Below are 12,227 nucleotides of genomic sequence, written 5' to 3' on the forward strand. Positions count from 1 at the left end.
ACAGATACTGGCAGATAAGACAGGGATGTAAAACAGATACTGACAGATAAGACAGGGATGTAAGACAGATACTGACAGATAAGACAGGGATGTAAGACTGATACTGACAGATAAGACAGGGAGGTAGGAGAGATACTGACAGATAAGACAGGGAGGTAGGAGAGATACTGGCAGATAAGACAGGGAGGTAGGCGAGATACTGGCAGATAAGACAGGGGTGTAAGACAGATGTAAGTCACTGTGAGACAATGGTTATGTGGGCCTCAGAAGCACATTGAAACATGACGATTTATAACGATGTGGGTTGTCTGGTCAGTAGACGCAGTAAGAAATAAGCCACTCGGGTTCTTTGATGTGATCTTTTATTTGCATGTCCACCATAAATTCGTCAAACAGAAATCTCTCGCATCAGAGTATACTCATGAAGGACCAACTTGTCCAACACTCGGAAGATCAGCGGTTGTTAAACAAGAATGTTTTGGAATGTGTGAGAACTAACAACAAGCTTATTTGTGTACATGACGGTGTGAAAGTGACGATTACACGACGCTCAAGTGGACCCGCTCAAGTGGACCCGCTCAAATAAGAATGGCAGCTTTACGGGGTGGTTTGAACGCCAGGGTGGTGAAGAGTGCAGCCACAGCGCAGATGACACCCGAGAACAATATACATCCGGGTGCTGCCGGGTATGTGTCAGCGCCTAGCGGCCGCAGATTTACATAAGCCTCAGTGAGAGTTACGAACTTGAAGATGAAAAAGAATCCTGTGATAAAGCTGACGGTAGCTGAAAATAGAAAAGGATTAATGTGAGAAGAATATTCAGGTTAACTGTCCTGGTCTTCAGGGTGTAAACTACAACACTTTGACAGTCATATCTGACCTTCAGGGTGTAAACTACAACACTTTGACAGTCATATCTGACCTTCAGGGTGAAATCTACAACACTTTGACAGTCATATCTGACCTTCAGGGTGAAATCTACAACACTTTGACAGTCATATCTGACCATCAGGGTGAAATCTACAACACTTTGACAGTCATATCTGACCTTCAGGGTATAAACTACAACAGTTTGACAGTCATATCTGACCTTCAGGGTGAAATCTACAACACTTTGACAGTCATATCTGACCTTCAGGGAAAAATCTACAACACTTTGACAGTCATATCTGACCTTCAGGGTGAAATCAACAACACTTTGACAGTCATATCTGACCTTCAGGGTGAAATCTACAACACTTTGACAGTCATATCTGACCTTCAGGGTATAAACTACAACAGTTTGACAGTCATATCTGACCTTCAGGGTGAAATCTACAACACTTTGACAGTCATATCTGACCTTCAGGGAGAAATCTACAACACTTTGACAGTCATATCTGACCTTCAGGGTGAAATCTACAACACTTTGACAGTCATATCTGACCTTCAGGGTGAAATCTACAACACTTTGACAGCCAGATCTGACCTTCAGGGTGAAATCTACAACACTTTGACAGCCAGATCTGACCTTCAGGGTGAAATCTACAACACTTTGACAGCCAGATCAGACCTTCAGGGTGAAATCTACAACACTTTGACAGCCAGATCTGACCTTCAGGGTGAAATCTACAACACTTTGACAGCCAGATATGACCTTCAGGGTGAAATCTACAACACTTTGAGAGCCAGATCTGACCTTCAGTGTATAAACTACAACACTTTGACAGTCATATCTGACCTTCAGGGTGAAATCTACAACACTTTGACAGTCATATCTGACCTTCAGGGTGAAATCTACAACACTTTGACAGCCAGATCTGACCTTCAGGGTGAAATCTACACTCTGACAGCCAGATCTGACCTTCAGGGTGAAATCTAAAACACTTTGAGAGTCATATCTGACCTTCAGGGTGAAATCTGCAACACGTTGACAGTCATATCTGACCTTCAGGGTGAAATCTACAACACTTTGACAGTCATATCTGACCTTCAGGGTGTAAACTACAACACTTTGACAGCCAGATCTGACCTTCAGGGTGTAAACTACAACACTTTGACAGTCATATCTGACCTTCAGTGTGAAATCTACAACACTTTGACAGCCAGATCTGACCTTCAGGGTGAAATCTACACTCTGACAGCCAGATCTGACCTTCAGTGTGAAATCTACGACACGTTGACAGTCTAATCTGACCTTCAGGGTGTACACTACAACACTTTGACAGTCATATCTGACCTTCAGGGAGAAATCTACAACACTTTGACAGCCAGATCTGACCTTCAGGGTGAAATCTACAACACTTTGACAGTCATATCTGACCTTCAGGGTGAAATCTACAACACTTTGACAGCCAGATCTGACCTTCAGGGTGTAAACTACAACACTTTGACATTCAGATCTGACCTTCAGTGTGAAATCTACACTCTGACAGCCAGATCAGACCTTCAGGGTGAAATCTAAAACACTTTGAGAGTCATATCTGACCTTCAGGGTGAAATCTACAACACGTTGACAGTCTAATCTGACCTTCAGGGTGTAAACTACAACACTTTGACAGTCATATCTGACCTTCAGGGAGAAATCTACAACACTTTGACAGCCAGATCTGACCTTCAGGGTGAAATCTGCAACACGTTGACAGTCATATCTGACCTTCAGTGTGAAATCTACAACACTTTGACAGTCATATCTGACCTTCAGGGTGTAAACTACAACACTTTGACAGTCATATCTGACCTTCAGGGTGTAAACTACAACACTTTGACAGTCATATCTGACCTTCAGGGTGAAATCTACAACACTTTGACAGCCAGATCTGACCTTCAGGGTGAAATCTACACTCTGACAGCCAGATCTGACCTTCAGGGTGTAAACTACAACACTTTGACAGTCATATCTGACCTTCAGGGTGAAATCTACAACACGTTGACAGTCTAATCTGACCTTCAGGGTGTAAACTACAACACTTTGACAGTCATATCTGACCTTCAGGGAGAAATCTACAACACTTTGACAGCCAGATCTGACCTTCAGGGTGAAATCTACAACACTTTGACAGTCATATCTGACCTTCAGGGTGAAATCTACAACACTTTGACAGCCAGATCTGACCTTCAGGGTGTAAACTACAACACTTTGACAGCCAGATCTGACCTTCAGTGTGAAATCTACAACACTTTGACAGCCAGATCTGACCTTCAGGGTGAAATCTACACTCTGACAGCCAGATCTGACCTTCAGGGTGAAATCTACAACATTTTGAGAGTCATATCTGACCTTCAGGGTGAAATCTACAACACGTTGACAGTCTAATCTGACCTTCAGGGTGTAAACTACAACACTTTGACAGTCATATCTGACCTTCAGGGAGAAATCTACAACACTTTGACAGCCAGATCTGACCTTCAGGGTGAAATCTACAACACGTTGACAGTTTGACCTGACCTTCAGGGTGAAACTACAACACGTTGACAGTTTGATCTGACATTCATGGTGAAATCTGTAACATTCAGAGTATTAGCACTGGCCTTTCGGGTGTAAAGTATAATGCTGTCGGGCAGATGTTACTGTCACAGGACCCTGCACATGTTCAACCTTAAGTGTCGAGACTACACTGTTTAGGGTAGACAGGTCCAGTGACCTGACTGATTGTGTGTCATCTGGCAACCACTGGTGCCACATGTGATCAAGATTCCATTGTGTAATGTAGCCAAAATGCTGATTCAATGTGCACCAACAAACATCTCATCAACAGACCACTCGACTCTATGGTGAACAGATCACTCGACTCTATGGTGAACAGATCACTCGACTCTATGGTGAACAGATCACTCGACTCTATGGTGAACAGATCACTCGACTCTATGGTGAACAGATCACTCGACTCTATGGTGAACAGATCACTCGACTCTATGGTGAACAGATCACTCGACGCTGTAGATTCTGGACTTTAGCCCTGTTATTTTGTCAGTAATTCAGTATCAAGGTTTATAACACTGTAGCTCCTTCACATTAAGACTGGCCAGTGTTTCTGGCTGCAGCACTATGACCTTACCTGCAGTGACCAGGAAGGAGTTGGCGACCAGCTGTAGCGCGCGGTAGCTGGCCTTGAGGAAGATCAGTTGAAGCACTACAGTCGCCAGGACGAGGGTGACTCCAACGACACTCAGTATCCGGCCCACCGTCAACCAGGCTGAGAACAGAGACACAGACACTTGGAACATGCCACATACATTAATCCACATGGAATAGTATGTCGTCGATACACCTTGATACAACGTGCTCCCAGTAGACATCCCGATACTGCATACCGTTCTGTTAGATATCCCCAAACCCAAGTACCCCATATCAGAACCGATACCGACAAACCAGTAACACCCACCCCTTAATAAATACTCGAACAACCCAACCCCACACCCAAAACCTCGCTACCAGATCCCTCTTAACACCAGATAAAGCTTTTACCCAACACCACATACCCTCATGCCATACGTGCACATCGTACCCAAATACCAAATACCTGTACATCGTACCCAAATACCAGATACTTGAACATCGTACCCAAATGCGAGTGAGTGAGTGAGTGAGTGAGTGAGTGAGTGAGTTGTGAGTGAGTGAGTGAGTGAGTGAGTGAGTGAGTGAGTGAGTGAGTGAGTGAGTGAGTGAGTGAGTGAGCGAGCGAGCGGGGGTGGCTGGGTGGGTGGTGAGTGAGTGTGTGTGAGTGAGTGGGTGGTGAGTGGGTGGGTGGGTGGGTGGGTGAGTTTTGGGTGGGTGGACGGGTGGGTGGGTGGTTGAGTGAGTGGGTGAGTGAGTGAGTGAGTTGGAGATTAATGAAAGGCCGTATCAGACCGTATTGTTTACAACAGTGTTTATGTGAGTGTTGTCGTGGGTGGAAGTGTGAAGCTGCCATAAAATACCACGCATCTCTCAAATGTCCAGTCCAGTATCTCACGAAGCCATGATTGAATAACGTAAACACCAAATGTTAATATCCAGCTTGGAAACAACACTGATTCCCTTGCTGCTGCAGCTGTTTAGATTGCTCCTTCAGGGAGGAGATATTTTGTGTACTTACTGAAGACGAAATGCAGAAGTGAATTAATGACACTGAATGGAACAAGGCTGGATGTTCCGCGCGTTTTCCTTATTTGGAATGTGAAAGGTATTACATTGGTGTAGTTCCCTACAGTTAATGATTGTTCCTTTGTTTACATCCGGGGGACTGGGTAGTTAAATTGTTCTTTGCCACATGTACACAACGATGAAGGCAGTTGCTCTCTTTATCAAACGCGTTTTTCATACAGTTTCTATGCGTTGTTAATAACGTCATTGTGTTACGTAATTATGCTCCTCGGAGGTTTCAAACGACGACCATGTTAAAAGGCAACATGGCACGTTGTGTGCGTCTGTTGAAAAAGCCAATGAACAGCCATCCCTCGCCACACGCGCCACACGCGCCACACAAGCGTAGCATTGCCAGAAAACAGCACAGGAGGTATGTGGAGGTATGTGGAGGTATGTGGAGGAATGTGGGGGTATCTGGAGGTATCTGGGGGCATCTGGGTATCTAGGGGTATCTGGAGGTATCTGGGGGTATCTGGGGGTGTCTGGGGGTATCTGGGGTATCTGGGGGTATCTGGGGGTATCTGGTGGTATGTGGAGGTATGTGGAGGTATGTGGGGGTATCTGGAGGTATCTGGGGGTATATGGGGTATCTGGGGGGGCATGTGGGTATCTAGGTATCTGGGGGGTATCTGGAGAGTATCTGGAGGTGTCTCTGGGGCATATGGGGTATCTGGGGGTATCTGGAGGTATGTGGGGGTGGGAGGTATCTGGAGGGGTATCTGGGAGGTATGTGGATATCTGGAGGCATCTGGGGGTATCTGGGGGGATATCTGGAGGTATCTGGGGGTATCTGGAGGTATCTGGAGGCATCTGGAGGTATGTGGAGGCATCTGAAGGTATGTGGAGCCATCTGGGGGTATCTGGGGGTATTTGGGGGTATCTGGAGGTATCTGGAGGTATCTGGAGGTATCTGGAGGTATCTGGAGATATCGCGAGGCATCTAGGGGTATTTGGCGGTATCTGGAGGAAGCACCTGGAGGCATCTGGAGGTATCTGGAGGTAGCGTCTTTAGGTAGCATATGGAGGTATCTAGATTTATCTGGAGGCTTATGGAGGTATCCGGAGGCATCTAGGGGTATTTTGAGGTATCGGGAGGTAGCATCTTTAGGTATCTGGAGGTAGGATCTGGAGGTATCTAGATCTATCTGGAGGCTTATGGAGGTATCTGGAGGTATATAGAGGCATCTGGAGGTACCTGGAGGTATCTGGAGGTAGCATCTGGAGGTATGTGGAGGTAGCATCTGGAGGTATCTAGAGGTATTTGGAGGTATCTGGAGGTAGCATCTGACGGCATCTAGAGGAATCTGGAGGCATGTGGGGCATCTGGAGTTATGTGGAGGTAGCATCTGGAGGCATCTGGAGGTATCTGGATGTAGCATCTTTAGATATCTGGAGGTATCTAGATCTATCTAGAGGCATCTAGAGGCTTATGGAGGTATCTGGAGGTATATAGAGGCATCTGGAGGTATTTGGGGGTATCTAGAGGCATCTGGAGGTACCTGGAGGTATCTGGAGGTAGCATCTGGAGGTATGTGGAGGTAGCATCTGTAGGTATCTTGAGGTATCTATAGGCATCTGGGGGTATCTGGAGGTATCTAGAGGTATCTGGAGGTAGCATCTGGAGGAATCTGGAGGTATCTGGAGATATCTGGAGGTATGTGGAGATAGCATCTGGAGGTATTTGGAGGTAGCATCTGGAGGTATCTAGAGGTATTTGGAGGTATCTGGAGGTGTCTGTAGGTAGCATCTGGAGGCGTTTAGAGCTATCTGGAGGCATCTGGGGGCATCTGGAGGTATCTGGAGGTTGTGTTTGTTTAGGTTTGAATCTTGAAGTCTTTCTCCTGAACTACGTAACACTAATGCACAACGCTCTGTGAGGCCTCGGCAATATCTCGAAACGCCAGTGAAAGGTGTTGGAGTCCAGCCATTTGCTGTCCAGTGCAGTCCAAGCGTGTCTTCCTGTCGAGTATGCCCTCCGTGACGGGAGGCCAGTGAAAGGTGTTGGAGTCCAGTCATTGGCTGTCCAGTGCAGTCCAAGCGTGACTTCCTGTCGAGTATGCCCTCCGTGACGGGAGGCCAGTGAAAGGTGTTGGAGTCCAGCCATTGGCTGTCCAGTGCAGTCCAAGCGTGTCTTCCTGTCGAGTATGCCCTCCGTGACGGGAGGCCAGTGAAAGCTGTTGGAGTCCTGCCGTTGGCTGTCCAGTGCAGTCCAAACGTGTCTTCCTGTCGAGTATGCCCTCCGTGACGGGACGTGAGCCTCATCACTGTGGCAGTCACGATGACCTCATGCTGCAGCCACGAGAACTCTGTCTTCCTGCTCTGGGATGGAAGCGTGTGTGCTGGGTTTGTGATTTGCGTGGTGTCTGATGTGTGTGTGTTAAAGTGGGGGCTGTGTCAGAAGAGAGTTTGTGTGGATTGTGAGTGAGTGTATCTGTGTGAGAAAGACTGTAAGGTCTGTCAGTGTTTGTGGGTGTACATATGTGTAAGTGTGTGTGACATTGAATCTTAGTTCGACATACATAGTGCTAGGTAGGTGTAGGTGGGTGTATTAGGTGTGTCTTGGCGTTGGTGGGTGTGGTAGGCATGTGTAGCTGGGTGTGCTAGGTATATGTAGCTGGGTGTTCTAGGCATGTGTAGCTGGGTGTGCTAGGTATATGTAGCTGGGTGTGGTAGGCATGTGTAGCTGGGTGTGCTAGGTATATGTAGATAACTGTATTTCGTGTGAAGGTGGGTGTATTAGGCATGTGTAGCTGGGTGTTCTATTTATATGTAGGTGGGTGTATTAGGCATGTGTAGCTGGGTGTTCTATTTATATGTAGGTGGGTGTATTAGGCATGTGTAGCTGGGTGTGCTAGGTATGTGTAGGTGGGTGTTCTAGGCATGTGTAGCTGGGTGTGCTAGGTATATGTAGATAAGTGTATTACGTGTGCAGGTGGGTGTATTAGGTATGTGTTGGGATATCTCGTTACTCACCTGCGTTGTCGTTAGGTACGGCTGACGGAGGCGTCATGCCTTCAGGTACAGAGATCACTCGAACATCCTCCGGGAAACAAAGATTGTCACTGCATCTCACCGGACCGAATAGTGAGAACGTGGCCACAACGTTCTTCGTGGAAGTATCCTTCAACACCCACCAGTTGGGGAACAGCACACCCACACACTGAAATATGGAGGCGAGCGCAGTCAACATCAGCGCCACGACATGGAGACGGTCCCTTGGTAGCATCTCTAACTCACATTCACTTTACATAGAAATGGCGTATCTAATTTTCGTGCAACAATGAATTCAGTTTCATGGCGGTATTTGAGTGGTATTTAATTAATTTCCTGGTCGGTCGAAGAAAGTTATCTGTACCACCCAGGGTTTCCTGTGTGAGTCAGGAACTTCCCACTGTAGTGACTGCCGCTCTCTTGTACATACACAGTGTGGTGTAGTGACTGCCGCTCTCTTGTACATACACAGTGTGGTGTAGTGACTGCCTCTCTCTTGTACATACACAGTGTGGTGTAGTGACTGCCTCTCTCTTGTACATACACAGTGTGGTGTAGTGACTGCCTCTCTCTTGTACATACACAGTGTGGTGTAGTGACTGCCGCTCTCTTGTACATACACAGTGTGGTGTAGTGACTGCCTCTCTCTTGTACATACACAGTGCACTGTAGTTGACTGCCGCTCTTTTGTACATACACAGTGCACTGTAGTTGACTGCCTCTCTCTTGTACATACACAGTGTGGTGTAGTGACTGCCGCTCTCTTGTACATACACAGTGCACTGTAGTTGACTGCCTCTCTCTTGTACATACACAGTGCACTGTAGTTGACTGCCTCTCTCTTGTACATACACACAGTTGTAGTTGACTGCCTCTCTCTTGTACATGTGTAGTTGACTGCCGCTCTCTTGTACATACACAGTGTGGTGTAGTGACTGCCTCTCTCTTGTACATACACAGTGCACTGTAGTTGACTGCCGCTCTCTTGTACATACACAGTGTGGTGTAGTGACTGCCGCTCTCTTGTACATACACAGTGTGGTGTAGTGACTGCCTCTCTCTTGTACATACACAGTGCACTGTAGTTGACTGTCGCTCTCTTGTACATACACAGTGTGGTGTAGTGACTGCCGCTCTCTTGTACATACACAGTGTGGTGTAGTGACTGCCTCTCTCTTGTACATACACAGTGCACTGTAGTTGACTGCCGCTCTCTTGTACATACACAGTGTGGTGTAGTGACTGCCTCTCTCTTGTACATACACAGTGCACTGTAGTTGACTGCCTCTCTCTTGTACATACACAGTGCACTGTAGTTGACTGTCGCTCTCTTGTACATACACAGTGTGGTGTAGTGACTGTCGCTCTCTTGTACATACACAGTGCACTGTAGTTGACTGCCTCTCTCTTGTACATACACAGTGCACTGTAGTTGACTGTCTCTCTCTTGTACACACACAGTGCACTGTAGTTGACTGCTTCTCTCTTGTACATACACAGTGCACTGTGGTTGACTGCCTCTCTCTTGTACATACACAGTGCACTGTAGTTGACTGCCTCTCTCTTGTACATACACAGTGCACTGTAGTTGACTGTCGCTCTCTTGTACATACACAGTGCACTGTAGTTGACTGCCTCTCTCTTGTACATACACAGTGCACTGTAGTTGACTGCCTCTCTCTTGTACATACACAGTGCACTGTAGTTGACTGTCGCTCTCTTGTACATACACAGTGCACTGTAGTTGACTGCCTCTCTTGTACATACACAGGTGCACTGTAGTTGACTGCCTCTCTCTTTCTACATACACAGTGCACTGTAGTTGACTTTCCTCTCTTGTACATACACAGTGCACTGTAGTTGATTGCCTCTCTCTTGTACATACACAGTGCACTGTAGTTGACTGCCGCTCTCTTGTACATACACATTGCACTGTAGTTGACTTTCGCTCTCTTGTACATACACAGGGCGGCACTGTAGTTGACTGTCTCTCTCTTATACATACACAGTGCACTGTTGTAGACTGTCTCTCTCTTGTACATACACAGTGCACTGTAGTTGACTGCCGCTCTCTTGTACATACACAGTGCACTGTAGTTGACTGCCTCTCTCTTGTACATACACAGTGCACTGTAGTTGACTGCCTCTCTCTTGTACATACACATTGCACTGTAGTTGACTGTCTCTCTCTTGTACATACACAGTGCACTGTAGTTGACTGCCTCTCTCTTGTACATACACAGTGCACTGTAGTTGACTGTCTCTCTCTTGTACATACACAGTGCACTGTAGTTGACTGCCTCTCTCTTGTACATACACAGTGCACTGTAGTTGACTGCCTCTCTCTTGTACATACACAGTGCACTGTAGTTGACTGCCGCTCTCTTGTACATACACTGTGCACTGTAGTTGACTGTCTCTCTCTTGTACATACACTGTGCACTGTAGTTGACTGCCTCTCTCTTGTACATACACAGTGCACTGTAGTTGACTGCCTCTCTCTTGTACATACACAGTGCACTGTAGTTGACTGTCGCTCTCTTGTACATACACAGTGCACTGTAGTTGACTGCCTCTCTCTTGTACATACACAGTGCACTGTAGTTGACTGTCGCTCTCTTGTACATACACAGTGTACTGTAGTTGACTGTCGCTCTCTTGTACATACACAGTGCACTGTATTGACTGTCGCTCTCTTGTACATACACAGGCACTGTAGTTGGCTGTCGCTCTCTTGTACATACACAGTGCACTGTAGTTGACTGCCTCTCTCTTGTACATACACAGTGCACTGTAGTTGACTGTCGCTCTCTTGTACATACACAGTGCACTGTAGTTGACTGCCTCTCTCTTGTACATACACAGTGCACTGAAGTTGACTGCCTCTCTCTTGTACATACACAGTGCACTGTATTGACTTTCGCTCTCTTGTACATACACAGTGCACTGTAGTTGACTGCCTCTCTCTTGTACATACACATTGCACTGTATTGACTGCCACTCTCTTGTACATACACAGTGCACTTGGTAGAGTGAAGAATGTTAGTATTTGGATCAAGAATGTGTTTAAATGTTGGTAGGGTGAAGTGTGCGAGCAATGTTTGCAGGAACATTAAAGAGCACTAGCATGTAAAGCAATATTGATATGGTCAATGAAGAACATTAACATGTAGAGCAGTTGTGATATTGTGACTGAAGAACACTAGCATGTAGAGTAATGTTGATTGGGATATTGAAGAGCACTAGCACATAAAGCAATGATGATAAATGCACCGAAGAGCACTAGCATGAAGAGATGAGGACATTAAAGAGCACTAGCATGAAGAGATGAGGACATTAAAGAGCACTAGCATGAAGAGATGAGGACATTAAAGAGCACTAGCATGAAGAGATTAGGACATTAAAGAGCATTAGCATGAAGAGATGGGGAGATTAAAGAGCACTAGCATGAAGAGATGAGGACATTAAAGAGCACTAGCATGAAGAGATAGGGACATTGAAGAGCACTAGCATGGTGAGACGGGGACATTAAAGAGCACTAGCATCGTGAGATGGGGACATCGAATAGCACTAGCATCGTGAGATGGGGACATTAAAGAGCACTAGCACCAAGAGATGAGGACATTAAAGAGCACTAGCATGAAGAGATGGGGACATTGAAGAGCACTAGCATGAAGAGATGGGGACACTAAAGAGCACTAGCATGAAGAGATGGGGACATTGAAGAGCACTAGCATGGTGAGATGGGGACATTAAAGGGCACTATCATGAAGGGATAGGGACATTGAAGAGCACTAGCATGAAAAGATGAGGACATGGAAAAGCACTAGCATGAAGAGATGAGGACATTAAAGAGCACTTACATGAAGAGATGGGGACATTGAAGAGCACTAGTATGAAGAGATGAGGACATTGAAGAGCACTAGCATGTTGAGATGGGGACATTAAAGAGCACTGGCATGAAGCGATGTGGACATCGAAGAGCAATAGCATGGTGAGATGGGGACATTGAAGAGCACTAGCATGAAGAGATGAGGACATTGAAGAGCGCTAGTATGAAGAGATGGGGACATGGAAGAGCGCTAGCATGAAGAGATGAGGACACTGAAGAGCACTAGCATGAAGAGAT

At 46.3% G+C, this 12,227-nt stretch overlaps 1 protein-coding gene across 1 annotated transcript; it reads right to left on the bottom strand.

Moving 5' to 3' along the window:
• Positions 1-343: 343 nt before the first annotated feature.
• LOC124288182 lies at positions 344-8,521 on the bottom strand. Its single transcript, XM_046724769.1, has 3 exons — positions 8,081-8,521; positions 4,038-4,175; positions 344-784 (listed from the first exon to the last, which is right to left on the bottom strand). The coding sequence occupies exons 1-3, from the start codon at positions 8,331-8,333 to the stop codon at positions 579-581; spliced, it is 597 nt and encodes a 198-aa protein (XP_046580725.1). The 5' UTR covers positions 8,334-8,521; the 3' UTR covers positions 344-578.
• Positions 8,522-12,227: the final 3,706 nt, after the last annotated feature.

Source organism: Haliotis rubra, unplaced genomic scaffold (genome assembly GCF_003918875.1).
Source record: "Haliotis rubra isolate DU_JTF1 unplaced genomic scaffold, ASM391887v1 Scf413, whole genome shotgun sequence".
Taxonomy (NCBI): Eukaryota; Metazoa; Mollusca; class Gastropoda; order Lepetellida; family Haliotidae; genus Haliotis; species Haliotis rubra.

What these genes read in the sequence shown, in the direction of transcription:
- LOC124288182 (XM_046724769.1), bottom strand. Translation starts at nt 8,333, where the DNA reads ATGCTACCAAGGGACCGTCTCCATGTCGTGGCGCTGATGTTGACTGCG. An exon ending in CGTACCTAACGACAACGCAG is followed by an intron (nt 4,176 to 8,080) that starts GTGAGTAACGAG and finishes CTCTGTTCTCAG; the next exon opens with CCTGGTTGACGGTGGGCCGG. An exon ending in CTCCTTCCTGGTCACTGCAG is followed by an intron (nt 785 to 4,037) that starts GTAAGGTCATAG and finishes TTCTATTTTCAG; the next exon opens with CTACCGTCAGCTTTATCACA.